This window comes from Podarcis muralis, chromosome 10 (assembly GCF_964188315.1).
Source record: "Podarcis muralis chromosome 10, rPodMur119.hap1.1, whole genome shotgun sequence".
Lineage (NCBI taxonomy): Eukaryota > Metazoa > Chordata > Lepidosauria > Squamata > Lacertidae > Podarcis > Podarcis muralis.
Window position 1 is genome coordinate 32,863,944 of NC_135664.1, and position 22,201 is coordinate 32,886,144.

The 22,201-nt window shown below is 43.9% G+C and overlaps 1 protein-coding gene across 1 annotated transcript in view; it reads left to right on the plus strand.

The window, feature by feature from the left end:
- KCNMB4 (potassium calcium-activated channel subfamily M regulatory beta subunit 4) overlaps positions 1-21,868 on the plus strand; it is a 29,038-nt gene extending 7,170 nt beyond the window's left edge. Inside the window, exons 2-3 of the mRNA XM_028746822.2 lie at positions 11,766-11,893; positions 21,224-21,868. Coding sequence (XP_028602655.1) covers positions 11,766-11,893; positions 21,224-21,392 — 297 coding nt within the window. The 3' untranslated portion in view covers positions 21,393-21,868. The remainder of the gene's footprint in view (positions 1-11,765; positions 11,894-21,223) is intronic.
- The last annotated feature ends 333 nt before the right edge of the window (positions 21,869-22,201 follow it).

Here is a 22,201-nt window from a genome sequence, read left to right on the forward strand (position 1 = left end):
TCCACTTTTTAAGCGGGGTTACCATTCTGCCTTTTTAACTTCAGGTGCAAATGGGTCTAAGATCAGCAGCAAGTTGATAGAATGGGCCAAGCTGAGGGGTGCTGGCTGGCTGAGGGCTGGGGAGTTGCTGGACATTGCTCAGCATGTTCTCTTGCCAACACACACCTGAGGGGAAGCCTGGTGAACTGAAATGAACAAAGAGATGAGAAGAAGGGGGAGAAAATGAATTCAATAAATAAACTGCAGAAATAAGAGAGAGCCTGAAAAGCAATGGTCATTAACTGGAACTGGAGGCATCTCCAAGTGCAACAGGAAGCACAATTGAGGCTTAGTTTCCTCAATATCTCTTGTTTCTATAGCTCCTTACTTTGATGCTTCAGACTTTATCTTCAAGACTCATGAAACAGGGTAAAGGGGACCTGCAACTAGTGGAGCTTCTCATTGCCCATGAGTTAGTGTTTCTTGTATCGGGAGAGGGTGACTTCAGAGCTAGTGGATTCTGAGAGAATAAACTGCTTGTAAAACTTTTGTCTACCGGTAAACTCTAGTCAAGCTACTCTGTGTCTAACTTCCCTTGCCTCACAGAGGCCTCCCATTTACCAGCAGGCTTTGAAGATGTATTTTTCTATTGGCAGAGCTCGGCCTCTCTTGTCTTTGCAGCCTGGAACATTTCAGATCCTCACACCTTAGAGGAGCATATGTAGGTTTTCAGCCCATGGGCCACAACATGCCAAGGACCACATGCCAGTGGGTTAAGTGGGGCCGGGGGCAGAAGTTGGTGGAGCAATGCATGTAAATGTTACCTTGCTGCAGTAGGGGAGCTTCTACCCACACGCTCACCCGCCCTTCTCTATCCTCTACCTAGGCAAGCAAAAGGCCTTATCAGAGTTCAGAGACACATTCCAGACCAGTGTTCGAAACTAGGCAGGCGCCAGGTGCATTTTGCTACTGGCACAGGTCCAATTGTGACCGCGTGGAGATTTCTGGGTGACAGGTTGGTGACCGCAGTTTAAAGAACCTCTGCCTTAGCCCATAGTTAATACCACTTCCATTTCCCCTATGTGGGTTTCTCCTTCTTGCATACTGGGACAAGTGAGTTGCTGTAAGAACAAGCTACAGTCAAGCAATGTGGTTGAGATCACAGAATCAAACAGCTGCAGCGTTGGAACTGATCCCAAGGGCCATGTAGTCCAACCCTCTGGCTAATAGACAATATGTTGTGGTGACTGTAACCTAGGTTTAAGGTGCCATTTGGCACCTTGCTTATATATCTGAGTTTCTAACACTGTCAGATGGGTAAAAGCACTCAGAGTGCAAAGCTGGAACAGTGAGGGGTGGGGCCTGGGGCAAGGGGCTTGGGGCGGATTCTGATGACCAGATAGAGAGGCCTGGCAGGACATGTTCAGCCCCCAGGCCTGAAGTTCCCCACCATGTATGTATTTTCATCAGCCTGCCATGCTTCTGTAGAATTCTCATTCCATTGCCTGCTCAAGGATAGCTGATCTTCATTTTACATGTTGTTATTGTCTGGATTCTAGTAGAGCTGTTTTACTCCTCTGTGCGTTTCTCACTCTGTTCAGGTGCATTGTACCCTTCAAAGCCGTTGCCGCTGTGTTTTTGTTTTGTTTGTTGCTAATGAGGGTGGAGGTAGAGAATAAGAAGCATCTTTCTTGGTTGAGGGGGGGAAACAAAGAAGGCACAATGTGGGTGCAACGGAGGTTGCGTCCTTTGGTTGCATGGCAACCAAATTTTACTTCTTTCCCAACTGGATATGCAAGATGAAGAAGGCAAGTGGGAAACCAAAGGAGAGGGGGAAATGGAGCAGCAAGACTGGAGGGGCAGAATTGGCAAGAGTGTAGTGTAGCTCAAACCACCTCCAACAATGGAGGTATAAAATAGCCATCAGAGTTGGTAGTCATTATCATCCATGAACAAGATTTCCCCTCAATTTTTTTCTTAAGTTCTCAGTTCATGGGCACTCACTTGCAAAAGCATTGAGTCTCTAATAACAATACAAGATTTGGGAAGCAAGTGACCCATAGATATCCCGTCCAATCCCCCCACCTCATTCTGCTTGGAATACAAAAACAAAAATGGACAAGCTATTATTTTAATTAATTGAACATTACTAAAATGTCTATTTGTGCTACAGTGAGAATTAATGCCTTTAAACAAAATTAGAGACACCATAATATTTACTTTGGAAATAGGCACCATTTCTTGGTGGAAGGTGCCTTCTGAGCATTGCTATTAATTCAAATGTGCGTGCCTTTCTGCCCGCCTGCTGTTTAGAATGGATAAAGCACTAACTCTGATTGCTTTGTGAAGTATTAGGTTTTCATGATGGCTGCTATGATAGGTCATGATGATCCAGGATCAGAAAAGAAAGCAATTAAAGTAGATTTTTCCAATTTACTTTCTTTACTACAGGTGAAAGGAGTATGGACGAGATTTTGTGTGTTGCTGAATAAAGGCTATAATCCTAAACATACTTATTTGGACAACTTGCATCAAAATCAATGAGAGTCAATGTTGCCCAATCCCACCCTAGTTTTAGGCAGAATACACACCCACCCTTTTTTAAAGGAGGCTCAAATCTGCACCACAATGTGCACATCACCTTCCATATTAGCCATGCCTACATCTGTATATAAATCTCCTTTCCAGGATCAAGAAAAATGTATTCAGAATTTAAGGAGCAATTAAGTAAACACTGCCTTACAACTTGCCTGGTAGCCATTGGCGATCAGGAATCCCATGCAGGCGACTGAGCATGGTGGAGGGAGCAAGATGGATCTTTCCACCCAGTCCACTTGGTTTCCATGCTAGCCGTGAAGGAAGGAAAGTCCCTTTCTTCATGAAGAGGTTAATTGACTTAAGTAAATTTTAGGTGAAATTAGTTTTGGAAAACTGCTACAATGATGTATATGGAAATTCAGCCAGGGGGATTTGAGGAAGTCACCCAACAATGTTAACAAAAATGGAATTGTTACAGTTAGGATTTATGTTTGCTTGTTTGTTTGTTTTTCTTTTTGATGTTTTCTTTATATGTTTGTCATAAATTTGGAAAATCAATAAAAAAATTTGAAAAAAAAGGAAAGTCCCTTTCTTCACGACAAGCATGGAAACTGGACAGGTTGGTGGAAGAGGAACGGATTGCTCTGTTCCTCCTCTGCAAGTCTACTTGCTAGAAGACTACTTGGTTTGCATTTCCATGCTGGCTGCAGCAGAGGGAGGCTCCCCCCCCCCCCCAAGCTAGTAACTTTTGTGGGCTTATTTACAAGGCTGGGTAACTTGTTACCATTGATGGGATCCAGAAGGCTGCGTGTGGCATTGCCCTCCTTTGCACATGTCAACATCCTTCTTAAATTGTGGCACCCAGAACTGGACACAGGACTCCAGGTGTGCTCTCACCAAGGTAGAATAGAATGGAACTATGACTTCCCTTGATTGGGACACTCTACAGTGTCTTTTGCTGCTGCATCACACTGTCGACTCATGTTAAGCTTTTAAAGATGAGGTGTACTGTGCTCATTTGTGAGCATTTTCCACCTTGGTTATTGCAGTAGTCTAACCAGGTGGTATGGGACGCAGGTGGCGCTGTGGGTAAAAGCCTCAGCGCCTAGGGCTTGCCGATCGAAAGGTCGGCGGTTCGAATCCCTGTGGCGGGGTGCGCTCCCGTCGTTCGGTCCCAGCGCCTGCCAACCTAGCAGTTCGAAAGCACCCTCGGGTGCAAGTAGATAAATAGGGACCGCTTACAAGCGGGAAGGTAAACGGCGTTTCCGTGTGCGGCTCTGGCTCGCCAGAGCAGCGATGTCACGCTGGCCACGTGACCTGGAAGTGTCTCCGGACAGCGCTGGCCCCCGGCCTATAGAGTGAGATGGGCGCACAACCCTAGAGTCTGGCAAGACTGGCCCGTACGGGCAGGGGTACCTTTACCTTTACCTTTAACCAGGTGGTTACCCAGAGCATGGATAACTGCTGCACCCCACACCTAGAATTCTTCAGGCAGCTTATATGATAATAAAATGCGACCCACGTTGAAACATTCTCCAAAATCAGAGTAGTGTTGTAAAAGCAGAAGTTGACATTAAAAAAGTGAAGAAACTTGAAACTGAAACTCAGAGGACTAAGAAGGCAGTAGGTTAATCATGAAAAGTACTGAAAAGCCTGGCAGTGAGTATTCCTGTGGAGAAGCTGTGGGATATCAGAACAGAAATGGTTTGTTTCCTCCATTGCCACTTGCCTTATCCCTTCTCTGTTGGCTTCCAGTATCCCCACAAATCAGCACAAATGGGAAGCCTACAGGTTCCTGGTGGGCAGTAGATGAATTATTTGACATGGGTTGCTCATATTCTCCTTTCTGGGCTGGTGAAGACAAATGACATAGTATTTTACTTATTTACAAAATAAAAATAAATACATTTGTTTACCTGTCTTCCTTTTTGTGGATTGAACTTGAGCCACAACTCGCCAGGCTTTGTCTCAGAATCTGCTTTCGTTGCTAGGGCTAATGTACATACAGATAAAAGGTAAAAGGACTCTTGGACAGTTGAGTCCAGTCAAAAGCGACTCTGGGGTTGCGGCGCTCATCTCGCTTTCAGGCCGAGGGAGCCGGTGTTTGTCCACAGACAGCTTTCCAGGTTATGTGGCCAGCATGACTAAACCACTTCTGGTGCAATGGAACACCGTGACAGAAACCAAAGCGCATGGAAACACTGTTGACCTTCCTGCCACAGTGGTACCTATTTATCTACTTGCACTGGCGTGCTTTCGAACTGCTAGGATGGTAGGAACTGGGGCAGAGCAACGGGAGCTCACTCCGTCACAGGGATTTGAACCGCCGACCTTCTGAACGGCAAGCCCAAGAGGCTCAGTGGTTTAGACCACAGCACCACCCACATCCCGCCATAATGTACATATATCAGTCCTTATATGCAGAGTGTTTCCTTCACTACCGGTCCCAACGCACCTGAGGTTGTGGATATGGCCTTTTAGGTCTGAGTATATCTGCAGGGTTGTTTTTTTTTTAGAAATAAGTGCTACCTAAAACAGCTTCAAAAAGGATTCAGTAGAGAATAGGGCTAACCTATGAGGACACAAGAGACCCTTCTCATCGACTGCTTATTCATGTTGTGCTCTGGGGGACTCGTTGGGAGTATAAAGCCAAATTTGGGAGTGCACGACTTTGAACATCTTCCCCAGACCTGAATGGCAATTTTATTAGTGCGCTGTCTTTCAGGCTCTTCCGGTCTGTTCTATGGCCACAGTAGCTTTTAATTAACTCACAGGGGTGTTGTGAGGGTTACTTATTGTTTGTACCAAAACTCCTGAGTTACTGTTTGGTGCTTAATCATCAAGCAACAAAATGTTAGGCTAAAGGAAGAAATTGAGAATAACTATGCAACCAAGATTAAAACTTTACTGAAGTTATTTATGTGTGTGTCTATTAGCTATGAGAGGCAAGAGGAATTTGGGGTGGAGTTGCGGGGAGAGGGAGAGAGAAGCAGGGGTTCAAAGAAGGAACACAGTAAAATATTGTATAATTGAGGGATATAAAAGGTGGTTGATTACCTGGAAAGTGAAAGCTAGGGACCTTCTTGTCATCCTGGTTTATGAACCCATTTCAACTTTGTTTGTCCCTGGACACAGCTGCATGCTTTTCTGCCGGAGATATTCCAATTTTCCCAATTTCTTTTCCATTCCATTTCGTTTTTTAACTGTCTCACGCCTTTCTATATTATTGTACCCAAGGCAGTTTATAACCCATAGAAATGTCAAAATATACAACCCCCAAATACATTGCCATTCTAAAACAATTCAGAATACGACCGAAAAGGAACAATTAAGGAAATTCAAGGATTTGTTTTGCTTATAATATTACAAAATGATTGTCAACAAAATATCAGTGAATGATAAATAAAACAAAATCACCCCAAAGATTACAATAAATGGTAAATTAAATTAAAAGCAGCCGTGACAATATCATCAGAAATATAACATACACAGACTGGCCTTGTCTGTTTTGTTAACTGAGTGAGGCATTGGGAAGCTCCAAGACCTTCAGTATTAGTTGTAAAAAAATATATATCAAAAAAATTGGCCAACCTCTAGAGAGGACCTGTCTCTGTTGTGTTTTGTGTGCTGTGCTTTAAAGGGTAAAGGTAAAGGGTTCCCTGACGCATTAGGTCCAGTCGTGACCGACTCTGGGGTTGCGGCGCTCATCTCACTTTATTGGTCGAGGGAGCTGACATACAGCTTCTGGGTCATGTGGCCGGCACGACTAAGCCGCTTCTGGCGAACCACAGCAGCGCACAGAAACACCGTTTTACCTTCCCGTCAAAGCGGTACCTATTTATCTACTTGTACTTGACGTGCTTTTGAACTGCTAGGTTGGCAGGAGCTGGAACTGAGCAACGGGAGCTCACCCCATCACGGGGATTCGAACCGCCGACCTTCTGATCGGCAAGTCCTAGGCTCTGTGGTTTAACCCACAGCGCCACCCGCGTCTCGTGTTGTGCTTTAGCTAGTTCCAAATCTAATGAAATGAGTACTGGGCAGGGTTGCCTTTCTCAGTAAATCAAGACGACTCTTGATCTCAGAGTCGTGGGTTCAAGCCCCACGTTGAGCAAAAGATTCCTGCATTGCAGGGGGTTGGACTAGATGACCCTCGTGGTCCCTTCCAACTCTTCAGTTCTGTGATTCTGACATCTTTCATTGCTGTTGTTACTTTTAGTGCAGCTGTCCTATGATTACACACTCACTTCTATACTTAGGGCTGCTCTGGCATTTCCAGCTTATGAAAACATTGCAGGGTATTAGGGGTTTAAGTCCCTAGCTGCATAGAACAGTTCAAGTATTTTTGTTTTTTTAACAGTCCTGAAAACCTTGTGAACCACTGTCCTTTTGATGATCTGTAGAGTTTCATTCTTTTATGCTGCAGGTGTTTAAGCACCTTGAGATAACCTAATTTTTATCTGCTTAGCAATCCCGCTTTGATGTTGCACATCAAAACGAAGGAATGCAAAGGTTCCGAATTATACTAATAAGGACATATGTCAGTGTTAAAAGTTGTAAGAGACAGCCTAAGGGCAGAGGAATCCACTGTCTCTTTAAGAACATTGTTCATAGTTAAGTAAGAAATAATATAAAAGGCACCCAGTCACAATTGGGGCCCACGATTCCCATTTAACATGAGCCCCCTTGGGTTAAGGCCCAGATATAGTGCAGGTGTGGTGAAACTTTGGCCCTCCAGATGTTGCTGGCCAATGGCTATGGTTGCTAGGGTTGATGGGCAGTTGTTAGTTCAGCAACATCAGAAAGGCCAGGTCTTCCCATACCAGTGTCAGTAGTTGTGTGAGTTGATCCTGAAATGTACAGAATAGTATCAAAGAGGCTCAGAAATGGACTGCAATAATTTTGTGTGTTGCTACATGAAGGGTGGTTGTGAATAGCCAAGAGTGAGTATGTTGTATGTATGAACTTGAAAATATATTTTTAGCATGGATTACTGGATGTTTCTAATACGCTTGTAGAAATTTTCGCCCTTTTGGTTTGCGGTGTAATTAATTGGATGAGACTAAGTACATAATAGAGGGTATATTTGTTTAGGTAAGTAAATTCTTCAGGCATAATTTTAACTAAACAAACGCTGGAAGAATTGCATAGAGGAGATACATTTAGATTATTTTACGGATCCCTAATAAAACCACCCAGCCATATCCAAAAATCCTCATACGTTGCATAATCAATCTCTTTTGAACTGGGTAGTAACATATGTGGGGTGGTAAGTCAACAGAGACGTTAAAAGAACGGTTTAGTGGGATAACAATAGTGAGTTCCTACGGGTATTTTTCAAAACTTTAAAAGGTATCAGGATGAATCCATGTAAATCATGCATTTCCTGAACAAGAGTGTGTACCAGCTAGTGGCTGCAAGAATCAAACCATATTGATTTGCAACTACAGTGGTGCCCCGCAAGACGAATGCCTTGCAAGATGAAAAACTCGCTAGACGAAAGGGTTTTCCGTTTTTTGAGTCGTTCCGCAAGACAAATTTCCCTATGGGCTTGCTTCGCAAGACGAAACGTCTTGCAAGTTCTTGCGAGTTTGTTTCCTTTTTCTTAAAGCCGCTAAGCCGCTAATAGCCGCTAAGCCGCTAATAGCCGTGCTTCGCAAGACGAAAAAACCGCAAGACGAAGAGACTCGCGGAACGGATTAATTTTGTCTTGCGAGGCACCACTGTAAAAAAGACCAATTTTTGGTCGGTTCAGCCCCGCACTCCACACCTTTTGTATGAGGGTTGAGGTGATTTGGTAAACACTATTTCTTTGGATTTCAAAAAAAGCTTTTGACATAGTTGTGGCGTTTGCCCTCCTAGGTGTGTGACATCATAAGGATTCATAAGGAAAGGATTAACTAATTGTAAAATGACTAACCGATGGGAACCCAAGGGGAGGAGTTAGAGTTGTTAAGAAGTCGGTCTGGAGTTAGAAGAGACAGAGAGGGTAAGTCTGTGGGTTGGGCTAGTCTGATGTGAGAGAATCTGTTAAGAGGAGTCAGTCAAACAGTTGAGATAATCAGTCAGAAGGTATTAGGAAGGTATAGGCCGGTAAAGAAACTAAAGTTAAGAAACTGACAAGAATATTATCTGAGAAACCATAAACTTGTTAATACTTATAAAATAAACTTGTTTATTTGGTTCAGTTTTAACAACTGTCTGGACTCAGTGTGTACCTGAGAGTAACAGGTTGGTGGCAGCGGGGAAGCGAGCACAGTGGTGGCACAGGGATCAATAGACCGTTAAACGTCCAGGGACCCTGTGTGATCCCCACAAAAGTGTCTTGCCAAGTCCCTCACCAATGACTTCTGAGGTCATGCTCACTCCAGATAATGTATGTCAAGTTAAATAGTGCCAGTTCTAATACAGATCCTTGGAGATCTCAGTGCTTACTTCTCTTTATTGTGAAAACTGACAGTTCAATGTCTCTGCACTTACTGTTGTTTAACCACTTGTCTGCAAGAGATCTATTTAAATCATTTATATCCTCCTTCTAGAAAATAAAATCCAGGATGGCTTATAAAAGTGAACAATCAGGATAAGGTGCACACTTTTGTTTTGCAGTGATGTGATTCTGCTCCATCGGTGCTTCTGCTGTATGCCAATTTTGGGCCAGTTTGAGTAGATCTCTCCATTAAAACAAAAATCCAAATCCTGTTCCAGGGAATTGTTGTAGAACTTTTATCCTCTAATGACTACAATTACTAATTACACATAATCAACACACCTTGGCTGGTTTGAGGGTCAGGGCAAAGTGGCTAAGAAAGTTCTGGCGGTTAAGGATTCTCGTAAGAATTCATCAGAGGAACCGATGGAAAAATTGATGAAATCTAGATTAGAATACAAGATCCGCCTATCCTGGCTAGCTTATTTACAACTATAAACAACATGGGGCAAATGCCCTCTGGATGGAAAATGGGTATCACTTTCCCGATATATAAGGAAGGTGATTATTCCTATCAGCTAGCTATCTTGTTAGGCATACATGCACATTATTTGATCATTCACCACTTCATTTGTCATCGTTTGACCCTTGAGGACTTGCAGACTCAATTGAAAAGTGTTTCCTTTGAGGCTGACACTGGGATTGGGTGATACGAAAGCTCAATCCGTGCTCTTAGATCTGTGGCGACACATTTGCACACGGAAGTCAAGTGATGAACATGCGTCTGTGAATCAGCATTGTGTTTCCCTAGACATGCCACTGATGATGTATTCTATGTCGTGCAACCAGATGCATTGTAATTATTCAAAACAACAACAACAACAACAACCTACAGTACAATGAATAAGTTAATTGTTGGTGCATCCCCCCACCCATGTTAAAAGATGACTTTTCTGCCCCTCTCCCTCTCCTGTTTTACTTCTCAGTAGGGTTATCTGCCATCTGCCAAACCAGTAGTTATGGGGAGGGGCAGAATGTGTACTTTAGTCTCAGGAGTACTTCCTACACAACAAAACCAAATTAGCTGCCATTTGAAATCTTCCCCAAACACTTATTGGAGCTGTAAAAATATTTTTTTCCAGTTTCTATAGTATCACAGTCTGATTTAGATTCATAATACCCAGTAAGTCTATTCCTGCACTAGCAAGTGCCACAAATGCGAAGGAACAAAACTCTCTCCCCCAAGAGTGTGACTGCTGGATCCATAACAGTTGTCATCTTGGAGGAAATCAGAATACCTTGATGCAGCCCTCAACTTGTTTTGGTTCTTAACGGATTAGGCCAGGTAAGGTGGAGTAAAGCCTAAAATATAACTGTATCTCTCTATATTTATAACTATATATATTCTGTTGGCTTAAAACAGCCTCAGCCCATCTGCTTTGTGGATCTTGTTTTGAAGATAAATTAATTAAATTACGTCATTGTGGCCTTCTTCTGGTTCCTTAAGTAGCAGTCTATATTTTTAATCCATGCCGAAGACTGACAGCTTAAGAGACTTGGGACAAGAGTAACTGTGTTTGAACCTTATGCCTTTCTTGCCACTGATTTCATTAACAAAGACCCAGTTCAGGATCTGTCTGTCTGTCTGTCTCTGGCAAGCTGCAGGTTGCTTGTTAGAGCCCAGGGGTGAGGGAAGGATGTGGGTGAGGGACGAGGGCCATAGATCACCATCATCAGAGCTTGTGATCTGCATGAAGGAGGTTGCAAGTTCAGTTGACACCACCTGCAGCTAATAAGTATGTGTGGTTTCTAGCTGGGAAAGGCATCTGTCTGAGGCCATGGAATGTCAAACTAGACATGGTAGGCTGGATGGATTTGGTCTAAGGGTCTTCAGGTGAACTTGAGTGCCTGCGGTGGGAATCTGTGCCCATGTTGATGAATATTCATTCCTTTGAAACACTTTGTTGGTACTATATGTATAAAGATGGAGAGCACCAACCACTAGGCCTGGAGAACAGGTGGAGTTCTAACCAGCTGCCTGCTTGGAAAAGAGTATGACATTGAGATTGGTTTATAATGTTTGTGCTCAGAAACTTCAGTCTCCCTCTCCCTGGGATCCACCTCTACGTGGACAGATCTCTGAATTCTGTTTTTGAAGTGTAGCCTGTGCTACCCATAATTCACTTAGTTATTATTTCTGGTGCTCTGGAAGAGGCAGCAGCAGCAGCCAAGATATCCTTAATATTTATGGTTAGCAATGAACTAAACACCATCCTCGTGATAAACCGAGCTGGGTGGGAGCTTTAATCTCCTTGCACTTCATTGCACCTTAATCTTCTTTGCTTGTCTCTGAATCGAGTAATACCTCCATGCCTGTTGTGTGCCAGTGGCTAACTTCATCACATTGCTCACTAAATTATAACACTGCATAAGGATTTTGTACACGCATATATCTGTATTTTCTTTTGTTTCCAGTTTCAAAGTCATAGATTTTGATTAGAGATAAAACAGCAAGTAATCCTCTGTTTTTTAAACGTGCAGAATGACAGATTTATTCTGTTATGCATGCATTCCTTTTATGTAACTTGTCTAAAATTAGAGGTTAGACCCACCCACTTTGAGTTAGACCATTGAGCATTCAGTAACAATTGTTAAACAGCAACAGTATTCAGTTAAACCTCCTGCTTGTCTTTTTGCCCAGTCCTGAAACATATGCTTTCACTTTAATTATAAAAACTGTTGAGGGATGTCCAAAGAGAATTGAAGTCTTTACTTGTCGCAAGCGAAAATGATGCCATCTTAATGCCATTTATTTCAACAGTGTTCGTATATCCCTCCCTGCAAAAGAGAAAACCAGAAGAACACTGAAAATGTAAAGCTCTGGCAGGTTTACTGGGAAGATGAAGTTGGCTCTCAGCCTTTCACGTGCTACTTTAATCAACACCTCAGGTGAGTATCTTGGCTCATTTGCTGTCAGGGTTCAGGGTTGGATCTAGACGCATCAAAGAAGCGTTTCAGTTAAATGCGTTGCAAACTTTGTATGAGAAATCGGGTGAGCGAAAACAGAACTCCACAGCGCCATCTGGTGTCACAAGTGTTAGAATGCATAAACAATGCGTATAAAGCATTTTTTCTTTGGCCATGTAGCGGAGTCCCAGCAGGGCTCTGGCGAGTTAGGGGCAGAGGCAGTGGGGCGGGAGGCTGACCAAGGAGAGGGGTTGGGTGCCACACGCGAGGCAGGAGACAAGGCGAAGGGAATCAGGGTCTGAGCAGTCAGAGACGGAATCGGGGCTCAGGACCTGCCGGAAGTGGGGGAAGAGGAAGAATACATATGCGCTGTTTATGTGTTGAGGTGAGGGACAGGCAGGTCAAATACCCTAGAACCAGGAGGGGCTTGAAGACGGAAGCACAGCAGCAACTTCTGTGCAGCAGAAGTCTCAGGTTGTGTGCACGAACCCATCAGACGAGGGTATATAAGCCTGGGGAGGGGGAGGCATGGTCCCCATGTTGCTTCAACTGCTCCGCCAGGCAAGGCACAAACCTGGAAAAGTTAATGCCAGCTACATAGACTCCAGAAGTCTGTGTATCCAGTGCACCTGAGGAGCTGCTGCAAATGTGTGTGCACCCCGCAAAAATTTGACTATCAGCCATTTGCTTTTTTCGGCTGGGTTGCGCAAGACACCTGCTAGTTCATATACATCTCAACAGTGCTCGGGTCTGACTGGAAAAGAAATTCGAGGATTCAAGCTAAGATATAACTGTACAGTGGTAGCTCGGGTTACAGATGCCTCAGGTTACAGACGCTTCAGGTTACAGACTCCACTAACCCGGAAATACTACCTTGGGTTAAGAACTTTACCTCAGGCGCGGCAGCAGTGGGAGGCCCCATTAGCTAAAGTGGTGCTTCAGGTTAAGAGCAGTTTCAGGTTAAGAATGGACCTCCAGAACGAATTAAGTTCTTAACCTGAGGTACCACCCGTATAGCAAATTTGACACCCTGTTTGGCCATTCAGTTTACTTGTGCGTAAGGAACAGGAGCATGCCGTTTTCACCCAGGGTGAATCTACAAGCAGGGGGGGGGGAAACCCTGTTATTTATAACCAAAGTCCGAAATTTAATCGTTATAACAAAAGTTTTTTAAAAAACCTATGTAAAAATGCTCTAGAAAGGTTTTGTGGTCTCTGGTGCCATGCTTGTCTCTGGTGTTGCATGTTTATAATGCATTCATTCAAATTGCTGGTTTGTTTGTTTTTTTACTAATGTAGCTGAGTTCCCCGTTTACAGACTGAGGCCAGAGATCTGATGTGGCAGCTTCTGCTCATGGAGTTCTTCTGGCAGTTTAGAAAACCCTGGAAAAACCAGGTTCTTCATGAGGCGAGAGGTGGCTCCCCACTTCCAACCTCTCATACTCAAGGAGGGCTGTAAATGGTGCGAAATGTGATGTGCTGAAGGGGGTGGGGCTTAGCAACAAGTCTCTGCTGCCTTTTGCGTACTCTCTTACACAGGGGTAAACTGAATGCCCAAGTAGGGCCACAGTCTTGCTGGTCACTAATTAATCAACGTTTGAAGTTAGAATTACTATTTTTATTATTTTGTAGTTGTAGCAGTATTTATTTATTTATTCATTCATTCATTCATTCATTCATTCATTCATTCATTCATTCATTCCCCGCCCATAGTCTATTAAACATTAAAAGCTTCTCTAAACAGGGCTGCCTTCAGATGGCTTTTAAAAGTCTGGTAGTTGTTTTTTCTCTTTGACATCTGGTGGGAGGGCGTTCCACAGGGCGGGTGCCACTACCGAGAAGGCCCTCTGCCTGGTTCCCCGTAACTTGGCTTCTCGCAATGAGGGAACCACCAGAAGGCCCTCAGCACTGGACCTCAATGTCCGGGTAGAATGATGGGGGTGGAGACGCTCCTTCAGGTATACTGGATAGTACAGGCCCTACTATTCAGTTAAAAATTTACAAGATGGCTTCCAGTATTTCATTTTATTTTTAATTCTTACTTTATTTAAGGTAGTTATAGAACACTTAATTCCAATAGTTTCTAAGCAGCGAACATAAAAATTACAGAAAGTGTACGTGAATGAAATCAGTGGAAATCAACAGTAAAAGCAGAAATCTTCCTTAAAATGCCTGCTGAAAAAGAAAGATCTTTGACAGGCACTTGAGGTTCAACAGGAAGGGGGACCCATCTAATCATAGCCGGGAGGGAGCTCATGGAATCTATTGCTTCTGGTGGATATAATAATAATAATAATAATAATAATAATAATAATAGTCATTCCAAGAAGGCTTCCTATAGTCTTTCCTGTCCAGCACAATCCAACAACTGGCATGGATGTGCAATGTCAGTCCAGGACCTAAGGATGCATGCAACTCCTGATTGTCGCCTACAAAGCATTCCCAGGAAATCGTTTTTTTAGGGATTGTTATCTAATGTGGCACCGGTTGAGTTCTGCTGGTGCAGTGGGACTTCTTCTCCTCTCATGTGCCCCCTAGACTCTGTTCTGGAGGGTTCCCCCAACCCCCCAGAGGTGATTTTGAGAGCATGTGAGGGGACTGGAGGCCCAGGAGAGGAAGAAGAAGCACCCTGGTGTGCACAGAAGTCTGTTGCACCAGAGGAGATGCAGTGTTGGATACGGTCCAAACACTATCCTGAGTAAAACGGGTTCTATATATGTAGACTGCAATAAGAAAAGGGAATCTTATGCATGCTGGGGTTAAAAAACCCCCTCTTGTTTCATTTTGACCCCAAAGAAACTGAGATTGTGATGTTCTGCAATTGGTGCTTTAATTTGCTTGGGGTTTTTTGTCCGTTGGATCTTCTCCCAGTTGGATCCCTCCTATGGGATATAAAGAGATAAATATTATAAATTCTATTTTGTGTGGGAGAAGGGCTTTTTGTCCATTTGAACTGCAGCCCATTTTCTGTAGGCTGAAGTTGGATTTGATGGGCTAGCTTTGCAGCCATTCGTCCCATCACTAAAAGCCAGCCTACATGCAGTTTTCCTGTCCTATGTTCCTTTGCAACATTACATGGTGACCTTGAGGGCTGCTCTTGGTTAATATTGGAGCTGTCTTCCTCTCCTTCTGTTTCTAACCTGGCATTCCCTAGTTAGGAAGCAAGTTAGGTAACAGTCCAATGAGGCTGAAGTGAGACAGAGGGTTAAAGCTGGTCTCTTTTATATCTCATGAACAGTGCCTTGAATTGGCCTGGAAAACCAGTGCAGACACTGAAGAACAGCAGTAACTAGCTTGAATTGAATTGAATTTCTTTGGCAGCTGAAGCTTCCAAACCTTCATCAAGCAGCCCCATGCCCACTTCATTACAGTAGTCTATTGCCACAATTACATAAATAAATAGGAGCTGAATTCTGAGCATGACTTGAAAGGTTGGAAGTCAGTTTCTCAGCAGTTGGTGGAAAGTTATTCTGCTTAGTAACTACAGTCATATCCATTAGGTTCAACAGCAACAGAAGCCTGTAAACCAGAACTTAATTGGGAAGGCTAAACACCCTTTGTTGTTGTTGTTGTTTCGTTGTTCAGTCGTGTCTGACTCTTCGTGATTCCATGGACCAGAGCACGCCAGGCACTCCTGTCTTCCACTGCAGTTTGGTCAGACTCATGCTGGTAGCTTCGAGAACACTGGCCAACCATCTCGTCCTCTGTCGTCCCCTTCTCTTTGTGCCCTCCATCTTTCCCAACATCAGGGTCTTTTCCAGGGAGTCTTCTCTTCTCATGAGGTGGCCAAAATATTGGAGTCTCAGCTTCAGGATTTGTCCTTCCAGTGAGCACTCAGGGCTGATTTCCTTCAGAATGGAGAGGTTTGATCTTCTTGCAGTCCTTCATGGATCACTGCCTTGTCGTGGCGAAGGGGCTTGAATAACTCAGAGAAGCTATGAGCTATGCCGTGCAGGGCCACCCAAGATGGACAGGTCATAGTGGAGAGTTTTGACTAAACGTGATCCACCTGGAGCAGGAACTGGCAAGCCACTCCAGTATCCCTGCCAAGAAAACTCCATGGACAAAACACCCTTGAAAACCATCATTCCTAGGTCAGAAGAACTGCTGGACACCATGATTTCTGCCTTTGTAATTTAGCTTCAGTTTCATTCTGTTTCCGTTTCGATACCCAGTACAGCACACTGCTTCTTTGGCAGTGTTTATCAGTCCACTTCCCCAAGAGGGTGGCAAAAAATGAGCATCAAGAGCCCTTTCAGATGTTGCTCATCTCTAAAGACCAGGAGCAGAGAGGGGAACAATGCTGAAAGAGAATGCCAACAATAAGCAGCACCTGTTAGGTTGTGCTGACTCACTGCACCAGCCTTAATTACTTTCACCACCAGCAAAGCTGTAATTGATTGCATGGCACTCCAGGTTTGTTTTCTCTCGAAATGTTTGTATTTTATTTTAATGAACTTAAATTTTATTGGCAAACGCATTGGCAAAGCTTGGGCGTTTTAGCATTTTGCCTCCAGCCATGTTTCCCTTTAGTGATCATGCTGGAGCTTGTAAAAAGAAGGGAGAAATAAGTTCATCACTAAAAATGCATTAGCAGCAGTCCAGTGGACACCCCTACAGAGCCATTCAGTGTAACTGATGTCCTTTCTTGCTAGAGACAGAAACGCGGGTTTGGAAGGTTCGACTTGTAGGCAGGGCCAAGCTAGGCATGCAGTTTAACAGATGGAAAACAACATTGCAAAGATTGATGGGGGAAAGCCTAGTTTATTTCTTGTGTTTTCTATTTTGTTGAGAGCTGAGGACTCTCAGCCTGGGGGCCAAATTATTATTATTATTATTATTATTATTATTATTATTATTATTATTTATACATACCCCACCCATCTGGCTGGATTTCCCCAGCCACTCTGGGTGGCTTCCAACAAAAGATTAAAAATACATTAAAATGTCAGTCATTAAAAACTTCCCTAAACAGGGCTGCCTTCAGATGTCTTCTAAATGTCAGATAGTTGTTTATTTCCTTCACATCTGATGGGAGGGCATTCCACAGGGCAGGCGCCACTACCGAGAAGGCCCTCTGCCTGATTCCCTGTAACCTCACTTCTCGCAGTGAGGGAACCGCCAGAAGGCCCTTGGAGCTGGACCTCAGTGTCCGGATTGAACAATGGGGGTGGAGATGCTCCTTCAGGTATACTCGTCCAAGGCTGTTTAGGGCTTTAAAGGTCAGCACCAACATTTTGAATTATGCTCAGAAATGTACTGGGAGCCAATGTAGGTATTTAAAGGTGTTATGTGATCTTGGCGGGCCCTCCTAGTCACCAGTCTAGTCACCAGTTAAATATCTGTTAAACCAGATATTTAAACCAGATATTATTATTATCCTAACATCCTGTATGTGCAAAACCCGTGTTAGATGTCCCAGCTTGTACTCTCAGCTTTACCATCATTGATAATGTCAGATTGCACAGCAAAATACAATTTTTGGACCACTTTCAAAAGCCGCAGGTGCACAAGCTTTAAGAGATGATGCCTCCTGGAGCAGTAGGACAACTGTGTGGGCTAGCTTAAGACCACAAAATTAATGTGCTGGATCAAACCCAAGACCTGCCCAGGCCACATCCGCACCATACATTTAAAGCACTGTGACACTACTTTATGCAATCATGGCTTCTCCTAAAGAATTGTGGGAGCTGTAGTTTATTAAGGGTGCTGAGAGTTGCTAGGAGACCCCTATTCCTGGGGCTTTTTTTCAGCTGGAACTCACCGGATCTCAGTTCTGGCAGCACCTCTAAGGTGGGCGCCATTGCCATTCTAAGAGAAAAAGGAAGGTGTTCATGGTGAGTTCCGGCACCTCTTTCTCTAGAAAAATAGCACTGCCTGTTCCCCTCACAAAATTACAATTCTCAGAGTGGCCTAATAGTCATGATCTCTGAAGCCTTGTAGCTCTGTGAGAAGAACAGGGACCTCTCAGGCCCCTTAATAAACTACAGGTCCCTTAATTCTTTGGGAGAAGCTGTGATTATTCAAAGCTGGTATCATAGCACTTTAAAAGTATGGTGTGAATGCGGCCGCTGTACAGCCACCTGTTCCTAACGGTTGTGGACCATATATCTATGGGAAGCCCATAAGCAAGACATGAGGAAAGAGTGCTCTCCTCGGCAACTCCTCAGCAGTGGGTGTTAGAGGCTAACAGCGTCTGAGGCTGAAGGTAGTTCACACACAGACATCATGCCTAGTAGCCATTAGTAAACTCAACCACCACAAATTCATCTAATCCTCTTTAAATGCCACCTTAATTGTTGATCATCTTGGAGCAAATTTCATCATTTTAACCATGTGCTGTGTGAATAAGTACTTCACTTTGTCCTGAATCTTCCAACAGTCAGCCTTCTTGGATGACCCTACATTCTAGTACAGTGGTACCTCGCAAGACGAATGCCTCGCAAGACAAAAAACTCGCTAGACAAAAGGGTTTTTTGTTTTTTGAGCTGCTTCGCAAGACGATTTTCCCTCTGGGCTTGCTTCGCAAGACAGAAACGTCTTGCAAGTTTGTCTCCTTTTTCTTAACACCGTTAATACAGTTGCGACTTGACTTTGAGGAGCAACTCATAGAACGCGGTGTGGTAGCCTTTTTTGAGGTTTTTAAAGACTTTGGTGATTTTTGAAGCTTTTCCAAAGCTTTCCTGACACTGTGCTTCGCAAGACGAAAAAAATCGCAAGACGACAAAACTCGCGGAACGAATTAATTTCGTCTTGCGAGGCACCACTGTATTACAAAAGATGGAGGAGTCTCTCCACGCCACACATGGCTCTCTGATCCCACAGTCACCTTTTTTCCTAAACCCAAACAGCCCAAATTGCTGTAACTTTGCTGTGTTACTGCAATTGGCTGGGAACCGGTGTGGGTCTCACTGTACTCCCTACTAAGCATCTCGGTTGAAGAGTGAGATTCTGTTTGCTCAAGGAAAGTTGTTTGCCAGGTGTTGACTTTGCCTCTCTCCCCCCCCCCCTTTTTAATACTGCAAGCAATTAGCATGGCAGTTTGGGGGCTGTGCATATATCCTCACCTATTGTGCTGAAATAAGTTTATTGTTTATTTTCCATTGTGACTTGGCAGCTGTACCCTTTATCCTGTGCCAGGAGAAAGTGCTATACACAAATATTTGATTAGGGTTCAGTAAATGAAAGCATGTAATAGACCGATGACTATCTGAGGATCACTAGTTTGCACCCTGGGGGGTCATCCATCTTGGAATAATTACTTGCTGGCGGAGGACATACTGTTACGAGACTGTTCTGCTTTAGAGCATCTGTTAGGCTTTGCTTTGTCCTCGTAGTTTGATCTCTCCTCTTTGGAGTGGCAACCAAATCCAGATTGAAACCGGGACCCCATGCTGAAAAGATCATGCTGTGCAAGACAATCTGTCTTTGAATGCATTTCATTTATGTAACAGAATTAAGGAAGCGAGTGGAGTCTTACAGGGGTGGGGCAGGCTAAAGAAGAGGGCCAGTGAGCTGCAATCAAGAGAGATCTGCAAAGCTGCATGAGGATGTTGATGACTTGGAAAGGCACTCTGGCCCAGAATTCTAGGAGTGCAAGACTGCCCATGAGGTTCCTCTCAGAGAAGTTTCCCCGTTCACAGGAAACAGCCCCATTGCCTGAATGGTCCAGGTGTTCATGGAACTGTTGCCTTCAGGGAAGTGAATGGATAAACCTTTACAGGTGCGGGTGCTTCACATGCACATCAGAGCACCCACACTCCCAAGAAATTATGTGCTAATGTTGTTGTTTAGTCGTTTAGTCATGTCCGACTCTTCGTGACCCCATGGACCAGAGCACGCCAGGCACTCCTGTCTTCCCCTGTCTCCTGCAGTTTGGTCAAATTCATGCTGGTAGCTTCGAGAACACTATCTTACATTCCAGGTTCCTATGCAATATTTTTCTTTACAGCATTGGACTTTCCTTTCGCTTCCAGGCATATCCGCAACTGAGCATCCTTTCGGCTTTGGCTCAGCCGCTTCATCAGCTCTGAATCTACTTGTACTTGTCCTCCGCTCTTCCTCAGTAGCATGTTGGACGCCTTCCTACCTGAGGGGCTCATCTTCCAGTGTCATAACTTTATATGCCTGTTGTCTTTGTCCATGGAGTTTTCTTGGCAGGGATACTGGAGTGGCTTTCCGGTTTCTCCTTCAGGTGGATCACGTTTGGTCAAAACTCTCCACTATGACCTGTTCATCTTGGGTGCCCTGCTCGGCATAGTTCATAGCTTCTCTGAGTTATTCAAGCCCCTTCGCCATGGCAAGACAGCGATCCATGAAGGGGATGTGCTAATGTAGATATCTGCAAATGTAGTATATGTCATATAAACCGATTGGTGATGCGGTCTAAATATTACCCCATGGGAGCTCCAACTCACCTGCTTCATTGCATTTATGGGAAAGAGACAAAATACACAGTGTTTTGGGGGGATTGGCAGTGCCCCTGGAAGGCTAGTGGGCTCAGTCTGCTGGAGGCTTGCAAAACATTCTGTCTGGAAGCGCCCTACGTGTTCACAGGAACACAAGTCAGATTCCGTTGTTGTGTTCTTTTCCAAAGCACTTTTTACAACCTAGGGATACAAATCAATAAGGTGTCCTACCCTAGGGAAACCCATTAACCATCACTATTGGCTGGGCATGAGGAGCTGGCCTCACTGTGGGTTTGTGTTGCCACCTTTGGTTCACGCAGCAAGCTGGTTGCTAGTCTTCTTTTTTCAATCCCCCAGTTGTTTGAGGTGGATGCTTAGACACATAAATCAACTCAGATGGCATAATTCAAGATTTGAGATAATAACTGTTGTCCATGTATCCTGTATCTCACAGTTTTTTCCACTTGCATAGTTAACTATTATTGGCTTAATTTAAAGGAAAGATGTTTGAATATATTTTTGAAAAATAAAATATTTTTGTATATCCCAACACCTATGCACTTATTGAAAATGTTACGCAGTCTGAAGTTGTTGTGTAATGTTTCTCTGAGTCATTTTCAAATGTGGAAAACTCTAGAATTTCTCTTTCCAGTTAATATTTGCCATGCACCATGGTGGTAATTTGTAGAACTTCTTGTAGTTCCTCTTCTTTTTATTGTTTGACTTTTATTTACAGGGTGGAATCCCGCTAATTGGATGGTCCTGTGGGTTGAAGCACTGGAGATAATGTTTACCAATTTCCACTGCAGGCCTCACCCATTTAAAAACCTACTCTGGGTGTCTTGGTTTTTCTGCCCTGCTTTCCTCGCTTCCTTCCCCCTGTAATTCTGCCTTTCCTATTGCAGACCGGACGACGTACTGTTACGACGCACACACGACGAGTCGGTTCTTTTGCACTGCTTCCTTTGGCCGGTGGTGACGTTCCTGGTTGGGGTCCTCATTGTGGTCCTCACCATATGTGCAAAGAGCTTGGCTGTCAAAGCAGAAGCGATAAAGAAAAGGAAGCACTCCTAAGTGGTTCACTTTCCTTGGACGAAAGGGGAGGGGATTTTGTAGGAGGAGTGTCAGCAGTGCCAAATGCAATTGACAGGCACTCCTGTGGCGCTTCCCAGCGATGCCCGTTCCCAGTGTATTGCCAGCTGTTGGTCTTGCTGATGCCTGAAGATTACTCTTAGGTTGACCACGCTGTGAATTGTTAGCTAGCTGCTTCTGCCACTAAAGAAAGCAAAATGTGTCTATTCCAAAAAAAAAATGACCCTAAGCTGCACCAAACTGGCTGTACTGCATTTTATGAAATCTGAACGATGGCTCTTCACTCCAGGTCTTTTGATCTACTGAAGGACAGTTTCTTGGGGGGAGGACCCCCAAAGTGTGGTTGACTTCATCTTAGCAAAATGATCTTTCTTACCATTCTTATTTAGTATTGAATATTTATTATTTCCTTTCTCATAGACTGTATTTCTGAAATATTAAAAAGTGGTTGGTTTTTATTAGTCTGTGTTTTTATTTTGTGAGTGGGTTTACCTTCCAAATCAAAGACAAAAAAAGTGTCACAATGACCTAATTGTCCTCAACGGCGCCATTTTGGAATTAGAATTTTGAACACATGTATGTGCCAAAATTATCTACTGACTGACAACAGAATTTCAGGGATAATCTCATCATACTCACCCTTCTCATATGCTGCTCTGTACATTGGAGACTCTGCTTATTGCCGATTCCTCTGTGGGCAGCTCCCCTCTCCCAAGGAGCGGGAACACTGGATTGAGTTCATAGCATTAGCTGTCTTGTAGATAAAAACCTATCAACCCAGCGTGGTGTAG